The sequence below is a fragment of the Cenococcum geophilum genome (genome assembly GCF_001692895.1).
Source record: "Cenococcum geophilum 1.58 unplaced genomic scaffold K441scaffold_32, whole genome shotgun sequence".
Classification (NCBI taxonomy): domain Eukaryota; kingdom Fungi; phylum Ascomycota; class Dothideomycetes; order Gloniales; family Gloniaceae; genus Cenococcum; species Cenococcum geophilum.
In genome coordinates, this window is record NW_027137590.1 from 868,045 (window position 1) to 882,181 (window position 14,137).

Genomic DNA, 14,137 nt, shown 5'->3' on the forward strand with positions numbered 1-14,137 from the left:
CATTACCCGCGACTTTCTGGGGGATCCCGACGCTAAAACTGAGCTTGGGGCCCGCGCAAAACCACCGTCCCCTCGCCATCATTGAGCCACCCGCCGCCAAAATCCTCGCCGTTTCCGTGGTGAACGTCGCTGTGGCAATGATTCTGGCACTATGACTGCGAATCCAGGGACCAGCGTCTAGCACATCTTGTGTGCCAGCAAACCTCATCTCGGCCCCCCAATACTGCCCTAGCGATGGGAATATGATCCTTCTCGCATCCCCTGCAGCCTTATCTGCGTCGATATTAAGCTCACCACTCCGCACATGCCACTAACGGCCCTCCACCGGCAATTGAATCCTCGACTGTAGTCAACTTCTCACTCTTTCGGATGATCTACACGGCTTTAATGGGCGATAATCTCCTTCCACATGCGTCTGTGTTTCCTGCAACAGATCGAACTATTAGCCCGCCCATGTCCACCGTGGCTGTCTTCAGTCCACGGCTCAGCGATGTCTGCCAAGCCACTTAGGCCACACGCATCGTGTAATTAAGTCAGAACTCAATTCTGCGTCCGCGTGGAATCTACCGGGTAGGTTTCAACACCATGGGCCTTGCAGACTGCAGCCACCTCAAACCGAGCAGTATTCGCGTCCCGTCTCATTCCAGCGTCATTTGATCGTGATGATGAGACGACTATACTTGAGGGTCTTACTGCGGTTTCTGTCAAGCTCTCGTAAGACCGTAGAATTTCTTCCTGTTTGACAGAAGCGTAGGAAAAAAGGGGCAAAGTAGGTAGTAAAGAGGTCAGCACTTGTATTATTCATCTCATGCCCTAAACATCTAAATCTACTGCTATTATAAAGAAGCTATTCTGGCAGTATAAATTAATATCGTCCTATCAAAGTCTACACTCTACACTCTACACTAATTTGAAATCACCATGCGTCGCATCCCATCCCCATTTGGCTTTCAACGGCACTTCTTCCCTTGCCCAGCTAAAATTTGAACAATCCTCATTCTATCACTCACACGCACCCCAGCTGCACAGCAATAGCAATAACCATCTAGGAATTTGACAGACCGAGCTGAGCAACATCCCACACAGCCCCCTCAACTCACATTTGCATTACTCCCACCTCTTCCCACATCTCTCCGGCGTCCAGAATCACACCCATCCCACTCTCCTGCGTAGCCTATCCTTGCGGTCTAGAAGACAATGTAAGCACAGCAGCCAAGTAGATAGGTCATCCGCATCACATAATCAAAGCATCAATTACAAACCGCACATGCACTCAAATAGAAACAAAAATCATAAATCCGTAGATTCCATACCCGCCCACCTATGTAACCCCAAAAAAGAAAAACCTGCCCTCCCCCTGCAAGGCCGGCCTCACAGCACATGCCACGCACGATGAACCCATATAATACAACCCATCCATCATCAATCATCAAGCCCGCCCCTTCAGCGTCCCCTCAAAGTCATCCGTGAGAAAAGAGAGCAAACTCCGCTCTGAACAGAACCCCACAAGACCGCCATAAGCACCGCCATGGGCCACGCCGCGCTGCAGAGCAAGAAAAGAGGGAGATGCCATGAAGCACGCATGCAGATCGTCAAAAAAGCAAGCTTGCTGTTCCCGTCCGTGTCTCGTAAATTCATCAAGAATCGCGCAGACCGCCCACGCTCCCAGTGCTGAGCTGGAGAGCTAAACCAAAAGTCCCATACCGTAAAAAGAGCCCGTCTGTCCACGAAACACCGCGCAAGAAGAGAAAACGCAAACGCGGATTAAGCCATTGCTGAATCAAGCCGGGGAATTGGAGAAAGGAGGGCATAAAGAAGGGGAAAGAGAAGCTAGCACCACCGGAAACTCCACCCGTGTATCTTCTCACGCATTGTAGATCGTTCGTTCTTTCGTTCGTTCGTCCATCGTAGATAGGTCGTCAGTTGCGAAACTGAAAGCGAATGGATGCACCACTGCCAGACACTCAACCCTCCACTCCCCTCCACACCTGTTCCTTGCATCACCATCTCCTTCTGCTGCAACACTACACAACTCTCACCCCTTCCACCAAATACCTCGGCCCGATACTCTGCCTCAACACCTCCCGCCTCTTCTCCGCGCTACGCTCCCACTTCCTGCGCCTGCGCTCTTGGAACTTCTCCTTCATTCCACTGAGCCCAATATACTGCACCTGCATCCCCAACCCAGGGATCGACTTGCCCTTCCGCCAGCCCTCCCTACGGGCCTCCTTCCTCCCACGCTCAAGCGACCCCGAACTCCCCAACGAGCCCCTCGAACTGCGCTTCTCGACCCGACTCGGCGCTACACTCGCGGCCATCGCCGCGGGAACCGCCACATGCGGACGGCGACGATTCGTCCCCGAGCGCTCGACCCCGAGCGAGTTCCCGATCAGGAACCCGCCGGAGCCCTTGAAGCTGTTGGTGAGGCGGCGGCCCAGCGCGCCCAGCGCGGCCACCGCGGCCGGCGACTCGCGCACCTCGACGTCGCTGGTGTCGCCGCCCAGGGGGAGCGGCGACGCGCCCGCCTCGCTGTCCTCGCTCTCCGGGTCGCTGTCCTCGAACCCCTCCCAGAAGCCGCGCGGCCGCCAGAACGGGTGTAGGTTGCCGTCGTCCTCGCTGACGCTCGGCACGCGTCGCGCCCCGGGTGCTGCGCCGCTGCTGCTGCCGCCGCCGCCGCCGCCGCCGCCGACTACGCGGGTGCGTGTGCTGGGTGCTCGTGCGAGTAGCGGCGCGATGAATGTGTCGGAGTACCGTCGTGCGCGCTGCACGAGGGAGAGCCGGCGCACGGGGCGTGCGGTGCTTTGGGGCGGTGGGCCTGGGGTGAGTTGGCGGTCTAGCTCTTCCATCGGGGTTGGCGGTATTATTTTGAATGCTGGGGGGATAGGTGGCTTGCGGGGGTTCTTCAGTGGCGAGTCTACAGTACCAGGCACTGGCAGAATGCTTTGAAGTGGTGGGGTCGAAGGTTCAAAGGCTAGAGTTGGTTGTTGGGGTTGTAGAAGTTCTGTTTCCACTGACGGAGGAGACGAAGGAAAGTTTAATGGGGAGTTGGTAAGTTCGTGTGGAGTGTAAGATAGAGTATTTGAGCGCGCGACTTGCTGCACAACGAGAAGAGAGTGGTTGTTATGGGGATATATGCTTACGGCTGTTGCTTCGCTAACTTCAAGAGCATCAGGCGTATCAGAGAACTGGGAGAACGGTGTCGACGGTGCGTAGAGATGACGCGCCATAGCATGCTCTTCGGTACGGACGGTGGATCTGTCGAAGCTCATGCGTCTATGATCGTCTGGATGCAAAGAGGATCCATCAAAACTAACACGAGGAAGCTCTTCGATGGCACTCCGTTCGAGTGGGTGAAGGTGGTCTTCCTGAGATATAGAAGACCCTCCAATGTTAGAACTAAGACGTCGATTCTCTGAATTGCCTCTTGCTGGCGGATGTGGTTCTTTTATAGTAGGAACTCGTTCTGAATAAGACTTCCGTTGCTCACTATTCTCCTTTTCTTTCAACTCAGAGATGACTGCTTGACGCAGAGTATTTTCGAGTGGAGGTGTTATGGGTAATGCTGGCAATTCCTTACAAGTGTTAAGCGGAGTTGTTAAATTCTCAGAGACACGCCTAGTCCGACGCAGTGTCGGAGATGTAGGGGAAGGCGAAGTCGTCTCAATCCTTGGCGCAGAGTTCGCAGTTGGCTCTATGGGACTCTTAACCTCAGTCTCCTTGTCAGGCGTTTCAGGTGTTTGCGATTGTAAAGTTGATTTCCGTGTAGGCTGAGATACCCTGATGTCTCTGGTAGCTTCTGGAGCAGAAAACATCCGCCTATGACCGTAAATATCTTTACGATGAGTTCGTGGAAGCGAATGAGCCTGTGTAAGTTCTTTTCTCAGAATCTCTGCAGCTGGCTGAAGAACTTTGGTTTCCTTCTCCTGAGGAAATACTACCACTGGAATAGTCTCACGAAGTTGTCTCGGCGATGAAGTTGGCGCAGACGCGGTATCCATCACTGATATATCTGATTCCCCACTATATCGGTTTTTCCTGTCAGGTATTCGTGACCTCTTATGGACCAGTCGGTGCAAAGGGACATCATCAGAGGTGAGAGAGTTCCGGTTCGACCGGGTTACTGGACTGCGCTCAGTAGGAGAATCACCATCTCTACGAAGGGCAAGATTCTTTCCAGTGTGGCGGAGAGTCCGGTGTCGTTGTGGGGGTGTAATGATGACCACTGCTTCCACAACGGTTGAAGCAGTAGACACCGTAGAGAGTCGCTTCGGGTCGGCATTTCGTAGGTGGGAGTTCAGAATATCGTTGACCTCGTTTGGCCATCCAATCTCGTGCGCAAATTTCTCCATGGAAGGTGTGCGAGGACTGTTTTTGCTTACATTGACACGTTCACGCAAGCTCGAGCCTCTTCTGACGGTTGACCCGGTCCCTGATGACGTGGTGTCCAGGAGATCCAGTTTCTGTTTGGGTGATGTCTTTGGTCGCCGTTTTCTGCGTACCGTTACATACCTCATCAAATTTGTATCCCATTCTCGGTTCGGAACATAATCCACATTAAAACTCTCATTATCGTCCTCTTCATCGTTCTCTGTGGGTGTCTTAACAATCGTATGTCCGTGTGGAGTTCGAGCAGTCGGCGTCGAATCGCCATCGTCGATTTCAAACGCCAAGCCCAGTCCCCTATCATCCGCCCGTCCGAGTCTCGACGAGCCTGAGGACCCAGGTATAGGAGCATCATCTAACGGAAGATGTATTCGGCTATCTCCTGCATCAGATGACCACTGTTCTTCTCTTGCAGTTTTAAATGACTCGGCCCTCGATGACGGGTATGTAAACGGCAGAGATCGCTCCGGAGTAGCTAAGGAGTCCGTCGTCCTGGGTGGACTAGGACCAGGCGTTGGGGGACTTCGTTGATTAATCGGGGTGCTGAGAGATGGCTTCTTCGAGATCAAGGAAGACATGACGCCGTCCGCAAAAGGTGGTGGGCTGAATTCAACCCTCGGAGCATGGTCTAGTGAATTCGAGGGTGGCGTCGGAGGTAAACCTGAATCGGCGCTTTTCAAAAGACTGGGCGATGCAAGAGGCGTTAGATCGTGTGTGCTGAGCTGCGCGGAAGTTTCATCATCAGTAAATGAAGCAGCGACCTTAACAGGCGCGGCGGCAGGGGATATGCTACGAAAGTCGTTTCTTCGTCGTGGTAGGGCCTTGTGAGATTTTAGCAGTGGCATCTCGTGGAAAGATGGCTCGAGAAGAGTGTAAGTTTGATCCGAATGTGGTCCTGGCATGTTGGAAATGCTGATCATTTTTCAGGAGATGCCTCCAGAATAACCCGTCTGGTCGCCTAAGCTAAGTCTCCGTCTCCTATCTCCAATCAACTTCGCGGTAGACCGAAACTCGCACATGAAGATATCAAAGCCTCATCTCCTCAGCTGTCTAGGATGGCGAGTTGTGATGTCGTTGACCGAATTCTAGGATCCCGGTGTCGATCCCCTATACCATCAAAATATCGCCCTTTCCAATATTACCACGCCAGAGTGTTGCGCAAATTTTGTCCTGGTGGTGGGAGGGTTTCTGGTTACTGTAGCCAGATTGGAGGATGCAGGCAGCCTGTGGGAAGGAATGAATCGGAGTGCGGCCAAGAACTGGGCGGCGGGACTCCAGGCAGATCCACCAGAAATGGCTCGGGGACTGCAGCTAGGAAATAGGGCTATTCTAAGAATCGGATGACGCTTCTATTTTGGCGGACCAGGAAAACGGCCAGTAGGATGGTTGAAAGTCGGTGGTTGGAGGCCAGTCGCAAGGTGTCGAATCGTGGACGTCGCTTGCGCGTTTGGGGGGATGAGAGGATGGCTGGGTGCAGGACAAGTGTCGTGACAGAGATAGCTTGGTAGTGATACAACGGACAAGGATACAGAGGATGGAAGTCGATGCGGTGAGTGCAACTGCGACTTGAGATTCGGGCCGTGTTCTGAAGGAGGAATCGACTTGGAGGCAGGTCCGGAGAGAGGAGACGGTCACGATGGGTGATGATCCAGGCTCGATGCGACAAGGTTTCCAAGTGCCAAAGTGCCAAAGTGCTTGCAGAAGGGTGATGACGCCAATGAAAACAGGCCAATGAGGCGCCCTCGCAGCGCCGCGACAATCTCCTTTCCCTGTGCTTTTTTCTATTTCTAACCGCTCTCGTTTTGCAGCTTCCCTATGTTCATCTGCATGCATCCACCATTTATCTGGATTCAAAGGGCCAAGGGCAGATGCCGCAACTGCGTCTGCAGTTTGCGACTCACCCTCCTGTACCCGCACACGCACACCGGTGAGAAGCCATGCCGTAGCGCCAGACGAGAACTATCCGCCTCCGGTGTGCACTCTGCCTCAAACGCATCTCGAATATTCGATTTATTTTTTAATCCCATCACACGCCTAAGCTACTCCAAGGCCCAGGTGCGGCTGAAGTAACGACGGACCGCCTGCTTGTTTCGCAAGGCTAAGTCTGTTTCCGGGATTTGGGATTTTCAGGCACAGCGTCAAGGCAATGCATCAAATCCGTTCCACCGTTTTGTTATCTGATCTTTGCTTGCGCTTCTACTCTCGACGCCTTGGAATTATCCAATAATCTACACCGTGAATGAATAGATACCAAATGCTTCTTCAAAGTGTCTGGCAACATCTGTCAACGGGACAACTACTTGTCATAAAGTGCTGGAAACCAGCCAATACGCCCGGCGGAGTCGTTCGGGGAACGAAGACATGGTTTTGGAGAGCCCCAAGATCTCCCCCCGCCCCATCTCAGCCGCATGTCCATACACTCTATGCACGCTTAATTAAGTACACTAAAGGTTTCATTCATGCGCTCTTCCTTCGTATAGAGCATGTAGCTATCTTATCTAAGAAAAGAAATTAAGCAGGACAAAAGCCTGTTTCAAAACTTGCGCCAGGCCTTTAAACAACTCGTTTCGCGGTCGAAAAAGTTACGCTCCCCAGTCTATCAGTCAAGTGCTAAGGAATCGCTACTTATTTCTACTATGATTCTACGGTAACGCGGGTAAACCGCGGTTTATCCCTATCGTACGACTCTCCAACACCCCTCTTCCAAATCGAACTCCTTCGCGCCGTGGACATATCTGCATGTCCACAAAAGAGATACAAGAAAAGGTAAGGAAATCAGGCCGTCAAAATAAAAAAGAAATATCTCATAGAGCCTACAGCCATCGGCTCGTTCCAGTAGGGTATAGCCCAAACCAATTCAATCCAGCATAAAAAGAAGACGAAAATGGAGAGGAAATCATCTAATCCCTCATAGAAGCGTCCTCTCCCCTTGGATTCTTATCCTCGGTCAGCAACGACGCGATCGGTACGTTCTCCCGTGTAGAGGTAGATCCCCAGGTTGAGCTCCGGCTTAGGTTTCCTAGGCTTGGCGTCTGCACAGGCATGGGCAACATAAACTGCATACGGTCCGGCGCTGACACCGCACTGATGCCGTTAAGTGGGCTGAAGTTCTTGCTGGGTTCGGTAGCCGAGGCGGACGGGTAACCGAAAGGTGAGGGTTTAAGTACAGGGTGTGCCGTGATGCTACCATCCGGGGACACGTCGGGAGTAGGAGGTCTGGCAATGCTGGTGCCTTGACGCCATATTTCCTCAAGCTGAGAGGGAGAAACATCGGCGCCATAGTCGGCAGCGATAGCCGCCCAGAAGGAGGCACGACGTGCTTCATAGATAGCACGAAGGCGGTCCGTGTCTACGGTTTTGGGGTGTATATCAGTGGTATTGATGCGGAGGGCGTTTAGGGGTTCTGGCGAACCGCGAGGAGTCAAAGGCCGCGGCTTGGGTAGAAGGATCTTGTGTTGGTTGCGATTGGGAGAAGTGCTGAGAGCGTTGTTGCGACTGGTGGGGCTGCTATCATAGCTGACAGGCGTGCCGTGTCGGGATGCTTCGACAGTAGAGTAATCATCGTGGTCCAGATGGACTGTATATTGAGAGCAGTTGGGGGACTGGCCTGCCGAGGCAGAGGAAGTGGAAGACGACACAGAGGCCGTTCGTTTTCGGCGGTGGCTTCCGTGAGACAGCTGGTGATAGTGAAGGCGGCAGGCCAACTCAGTCTTCTTAAGGTGTGCTGCAATATGCTTATAAGGCATCTTCTGCATGCGTGTTTGGAGCAGATAGTTTTCCTGTGAATTTTTACATTAGTATGATTGCAGTCATCCCAAAGCGAGGTTTGAATGCCACTCACCTCTTCCTCAGACCAAGATCTGTTCCCACCGGTGGATGACATCTTACGAGCTCTGAGGCTTGATGAACTGTGACGGTCCATCTCATTGAGAGGAGAAAGGGATTGGGAAGCGCCGTGATGAAGCATGGTGAGTTGAGAGCCAATTGATTGAAACTTTGAAATTGCGTTGCTTTGTCTTTGAGAGCGTATCAAATCGTGAGTGTTTTCCGTTCTACGGTAAGGGAATGTCCGAATTGATGCCGTGTACTGGTCCTGAAGGAATGGATTAAAAAACGTGTATGTACACACGATGGTGGTTATTGCTCAGCAATGTCAATGAAGGAATGTAAGACAGCCCAACCAGTGGGAAGTGAAAGAAAGTATTACAAGGCTGCTAAGAAGAAAAGGATTGGTGCTGATGGAACAATAGCGGAATGATGTTCGAATGGTGGGACATGAGCGGATCTGATATAAGAGTTTGGTCCGGACAACAGACCGCTAGCTTTCCGTGTCAGCGGCATGGTTGATTGGAGTGGCAGGATTTGATGTTAGCAACGTTTTCAAACCTTCATCCTGCAAGCTAAGTTTTGATCGTCGCCATAGTGGTCGCTGGGCTCTGTGCGAATATGATTGGGAAATCCACGATGCGACACACACCAAGCCGCATTGGGGTGGCGCGACGGTTTGGCTGAGATCTTGGCGTAGCGGCCGCTGGGGATCAGAGGCGGTACTGCATGAATTCCAGCAACTCTTACGGTCATAGTGGAGGCAGTTTCAAAACTCAGTTGCTGGGAGGGTCAGACCGTGGCAGGAAGTGGTATGTGGCCCTCCTGATTGCTCGAAGCGAGCGATGTGTCAAACTACTATGAAGAGAAACAAGCCTTGCCGAAGCATTGCCTGAAGATGGGCGCTAACACGAAAGAGCCTGAAAAGACGGAGGGTAGCCGCGCACTATTAAGGTTATCTGAGACCTTATAACAGCCAATACTCCACAGCTTCCTGTTGGTTGTCGCTGTTGTGTTTACCATTGTTGGTTGTTACTGAGAGAAGGCAGCGTTTAGGGCCGCTGCGGCGGTATACGAATTACACCAAAACCACAAAAAAATAATTTAGGGGTACTCAACAGCCCTGGCGACAAACCAGACGAAACAGCGAAAACGACATGTCGGGACAAGGCAATGCCGTGTTTAGCAGCATACACAGCGAGTTCCTGCTTGTAGCACTTGGCAATCCGCTCAAATCCTTACGTTGATGTTCGACACAGCGGCGGAGACTGCCTCAAACACGAGGCTTATGTCTGGGACGAAGATCGTGTCAAGGGTGCGCATAAACGCCCCCCTTCTTGGCGGGCGGGAAACAATACATCGGGGTTAAGAAGCCGCAAGCTTTACGCTTCATAAAGGAGAGGGCGGAGCCGTATACGGGAATTGTGCTTTGATCCCCGCGCAGCGACGGCGATGCCGCAATAGCAACGGGCGCAAAATTTGTTGATAGCGTGAAGGTACACAGACTCGGGTTGCAGGCCTGGCTGTTTCAGACGGCCGGAGGGCATGTGACCGGGAGATTTTTCTGCGGAGGGGAAAAGGACGACAATAAACGCATAATCTGCGAAGGAGCGGGCCTCATTCGCTGGTCAAAAAGAATATTTTGGGTGCTCAGGTGGTGTGGGAGTGTGTGGAGGTCAGCGATATGGGGGGAGGGACGGGGGAGGATGGCGAAGATGGCGAAAATGGCGAGGATGGCGAGGATGGCGAGGGATGACGAGGGCGGTGGAGGGATGTATGGAGCTTGTATGGAGCCTGTACGGAGCGCTCGAAGCGTGTATGGAGACTGGTAGTATGGAAGGCGCATCAAGCACGAGCCAGCAGAACCACACACCCGCACAGAACAGCGGCGCAAGGACCACCAAGCACCACCGGCACTCTCGCGAGCTCAATTCAAACATCACTGCATGGCGACAGAAAAAGCACCGCCGACATCTGGGAAAGGGCTGCACGGGCAAATCCTCGCGGTGCAGGTCACCGTAAACATGACGGACGCAGCGAACCAGAGGGCGCGCGGCGCCGCGGTAGGCCAGCACCCATCGGGGCGTACTCCAGAATCCGATGTATGCATTCGATGCAACACTCGCATGAAGATAGGCGCGTGACGGCGACTCGCTCTGCATTCCCCCCGCCCACCAGGACTTGTCCCGTAACCTAATTCACTCAGAGAACTAGGAGGAGGCTGCTACCCCGCTTCTCGTCTTCCAACCTGCCTGGTACCGCTGGTATCGCGACTTCACGCCACATAACCTCTCCCACCCGCCGCGAGGTAGCAGTACTCCCCAAGGCCGCTTTGCACGCTGCCCTAGCTGGCCCTTGGCTGATAGCTCCAATGACCCCCAGAAAGCCATCCTTGTCGCCTTCCACCACCCAATACCACCGAGCTCCCATTCGCTCGTCTGCCCGCGAACCTGACCCTCTTTGTATCCATGTACTTGATCAGCGTCTGCACCCGACTGAGGATCTGCCTACTTGAATATCATGATGATCTACCGCCTCCACGTTGGCGGCTTGTCACTTTGAATGAGCTTTGAACCTGCTTTGAGCATGAACCAGCGGCAGATGCAAACTCAGTAACAAGTGAAGCTACCCACTCACCCTCCAGGTCGTCCTCGCTTCCCGCCGCCCTCTCAGACGGCTGAACTGTCATGTCGTGAGTCAACCTCCAACCTCGACCGTGGCCTTAACACCTGCTCTGCGCCGAGTACTGAGCCGTGTACTGAGCCGTGTACTGAGTCGTGAACTGAGCTTTCCTGAGCTTTCCACCATCTATCCCCAAGGCGCTGACGTAGTGCTCGCTGTTTCACAGGTCGTCGCCCGCCGCCTCGAAGCGCAATCTGAAACCCACGCCTATCTCCGCTTCACCTTCACAGCTAAACACGCTCTCGACCGAGACTCCTTCCCTATTGAGCAATCCCACGTTTGGGACGTTTGCTCCTCCCGCAGCTTCAGCGAATCCCAGAAAGCGGAAGCCGTCAAGAGACGAAATGAGTACCAATGCCATAGCGCCCTCGTCGACGACGTCTTCGGCCGCGTATGCTGATCCGCGTGGGCTGGGGCCAGCAACTGCGGACCTGGACCCACCTCCACAGCAGCCGCCGGCAAAGAAAGGTCGGACGAACACGCCGTGGACTCCCGCAGAGGAGCAGAGGTTGAAGACCATGAGAGATGCTGGAAACAGCTGGAGCGAAATTGCAAAGGTAGACAAACACGCTCGGAGTTCGGACGCACTGCGGGCTTAAGTCGGAGCCGACTGAAAGGACTGGGGTTACTGATTCGAGTTTCATGCTTTCAGACCTTTCCAACGCGAACAGAAGGAAGTGTGAAGAAACACTGGTACAAGGTACACGAGCCCCAAACCAACGTACTTGTACTTCGCGCCGCTGACGACGTTGGATCAAGGACATGCATTATGCCGAGTTCGGGGAAGACGAGGTGGGTCCTCCAAGACACCTGAGCCGTATATATTATCAGCATGAACATTGACTAAATAATAAAAAGAGCGCCGCGCTGCTTGCAGCAATCAAAGAGTACGACGCCAGCAAATGGAAGGTCATAGGGGCAAAAGTGGGCAAACCTGCAAAAGTAGGCCGTGCTTTGCATCTTCTGTGTTCAAGGCCGTGAAGCAAATCCAGCTGACCTATGGGATAGGCTTGCGAGCAGTATGCGAAGGAGCATTTCGGTGGGAAAGCCTGAACTTTAAGATCACAGTCTGCATCTTTCCGGTTTAGCGCGTTGCTTATGATACCAGCTCTCTTTTTTTATGGAGCATTGCATACGCAGATCGCAGACTTCTGTCGGCAGCCGCTCAATCCTTTCTTAGGAGTCTTCGGACATGGATTTTCTTAGCAGTGGAGCATACGAGGGCATATGCGCATTTCCGTTTGGTGAGAAGGTTGCTGATATCGGCGGCTTCTCTCGTGCTATCTCTCGCAGTTGATTCGTCTGTTTCCATTTTGTTCCCATGGTGCTGGGAAATCAGGTCGAGGGAAAATGTTCTGGGCGTAATATCCGCTTGCTTGATATAGCGGAACCGACCGCGCGGCGAGCCACTTCCTTGATGGACTTGGACGGCGCCCAGGTTGTCTGGGGCTGCGGAAGCAGTAATTGGTCAGTTGAATGGGTCTCCCGTTTTGAATTTGGTTTCTTGCTGTCCATCGTTGCCTCGAGAGAAACATTTCCCTCGTTTCCTTCCCTTGCCCTGTTCACAGATCGCTTGGAGCCGCCACCGCCTCCCGTCAAGTGGCACACATGCAGCTGCCCCTCCGCGGTATCACCGCGCTGCCGCAATCCCGCCGACCACACCACTCCCGCACTGGCGCCGTCGGTTGGGGATCTTGAGTTGATCTCGTGCAACGGCGACGCTTGCAGGCGGGCCCTTTCGGCTGCCCTGCCGAACCGACATGGTGGCCGATGCCGCTGGGAGACAGGCTTGCGACGGGCACGCAATGACCGGCGGGATTGCACGAGGATCCCTCCCAGAAGTCCCCCACCGATCCTCAAGGCGAAACAAGCGGCCGTTGAACGATGACCCGCTAGCGAATGGCCGTGGCCAAACGAGCCAGGGAATGGGAAGACGCAACGCATAAAGGGAGATGACGGATGGCGAGTGGAAACATAGTTATTTCGGAGAAGCTAGGCCATTGAAATGGCAACCAGGTAGAGCCTAAATGGTCAAAGCAGGCGCTTGACAGCTGGAAACGGTGAAGGCGTATCAAACAGCAATGCGATCCTGTCCACCACGTAGTATCACCAACGGAAAGCCGTGATATTGAAATGACGACGGCCGCCGGTAGGGAACACCCCAGGAGTACACCCAGCATGCTGTGGTGAAAGCGGCTGTCACGTGTGATTCTTGTGGGTAACTAGGTACCCGGCATTGTCCAAGCTCCAAGCCTCAAAGCCCCAAGCTTCCACGCTTCCATGCGCTTAAGAGGGTGGAAAAGTAGCAGACAGGGCTGAGGAAAGTGGGCCGAACCGGCGGCCTGTTGTTAGCAAGGCGTTGTCGTTGCATTGTCCCGTGTATTGGCGCTTGGACCGAGTGGCTAGGGGGACATGCCAAGTGTGCAAATGCCCCTGCCGCTCCTTCACACCTCTCCTCCCACCACCGCAGGCCTTTCCGCTGCGCGAACGCCGCCGTTGCTACTGCAGCTCGAACACTCCGCCGCGTGCGTTTGTTTGCACGTCATGACCTCGCACGTCGCACCCCGAAATATCGGAATACTACCACGGCTCAGGCGATCTTCGCAGGGCGGGGAGGGCGAAGCGCATATAGGCATGGGCTTCTGATATACCTCCTGAAACGGCATTTGCATGAGCTAAGACCTGAAGCCAGCCAGCATAATACGCGTCAGAGGTACACATGCAGTAAGTTCTCACCCACGGCAAAGCGCATTCCTTGCCGGCATGTCCGCCACCTCTAGTGTTGGCCTAAAGCTGCTGAAATCCTCCCATTACGCTCCCCATTCTACCCCAGTCTCCTGCCTAGTGTAGTCATAGCCAGCCCTCAGTCCTCTCAGCGGCCTTGCCTCTGCCCAGCCTCTACCTAGTCTGCATAGCATACCTATTCCAAACGGGCGTGTCCAATCTCGTATGCTCTATCATGTGCTAGCTGTCCAGCAGCCACGGCGCTGCTTTCGGCGCTGTTTTTGGAGCTGCTCATCTCCCTTGCCAATATTGGGCTGTTAATGCCACGCTTTGAGGCTATGCTGGGCCGGGGATCGGGCATGCAAATTCTGTAACGGCTTTAGAGACTTCTGCCAGCGTTCTAGAAATAGGGCTACGATGGCCTGGGGACCCTTTCGAGGGCCGTCTAGGGCAGTTCTGGATTGGAAGCGATTGGAAGCAGCCCAACCTTTTCTAAGCTGCCTTCAATTTGAGTCGTCAGCCA

General features: G+C 53.7%; 4 protein-coding genes across 4 annotated transcripts; 2 read left to right on the forward strand and 2 right to left on the reverse strand.

The window, feature by feature from the left end:
• Positions 1-540: 540 nt before the first annotated feature.
• On the reverse strand, positions 541-5,285 carry K441DRAFT_678968 (uncharacterized protein; the record flags this gene model as incomplete). The annotated part of the gene is made up of 6 exons (XM_067651210.1): positions 541-791; positions 921-976; positions 1,011-1,021; positions 1,101-1,187; positions 2,040-3,095; positions 3,141-5,285. 6 exons carry the CDS (start codon positions 5,283-5,285, stop codon positions 541-543), a joined length of 3,606 nt encoding a protein of 1,201 aa, XP_067501947.1.
• Positions 5,286-7,283: 1,998 nt separating this feature from the next.
• K441DRAFT_570243 (uncharacterized protein) lies at positions 7,284-8,266 on the reverse strand (the record flags this gene model as incomplete). The annotated part of the gene is made up of 2 exons (XM_067643905.1): positions 7,284-8,162; positions 8,225-8,266. The coding sequence occupies 2 exons, from the start codon at positions 8,264-8,266 to the stop codon at positions 7,284-7,286; spliced, it is 921 nt and encodes a 306-aa protein (XP_067501948.1).
• Positions 8,267-10,895: 2,629 nt separating this feature from the next.
• K441DRAFT_688375 (uncharacterized protein) lies at positions 10,896-11,943 on the forward strand (the record flags this gene model as incomplete). Its single annotated transcript, XM_067652182.1, has 6 exons — positions 10,896-10,900; positions 11,057-11,447; positions 11,543-11,590; positions 11,650-11,682; positions 11,749-11,832; positions 11,899-11,943. The coding sequence occupies 6 exons, from the start codon at positions 10,896-10,898 to the stop codon at positions 11,941-11,943; spliced, it is 606 nt and encodes a 201-aa protein (XP_067501949.1).
• A 692-nt stretch (positions 11,944-12,635) lies between these two features.
• K441DRAFT_663094 (uncharacterized protein) lies at positions 12,636-13,057 on the forward strand. Its single transcript, XM_067649143.1, has one exon. The coding sequence runs from the start codon at positions 12,651-12,653 to the stop codon at positions 12,834-12,836; it is 186 nt and encodes a 61-aa protein (XP_067501950.1). The 5' UTR covers positions 12,636-12,650; the 3' UTR covers positions 12,837-13,057.
• Positions 13,058-14,137: the final 1,080 nt, after the last annotated feature.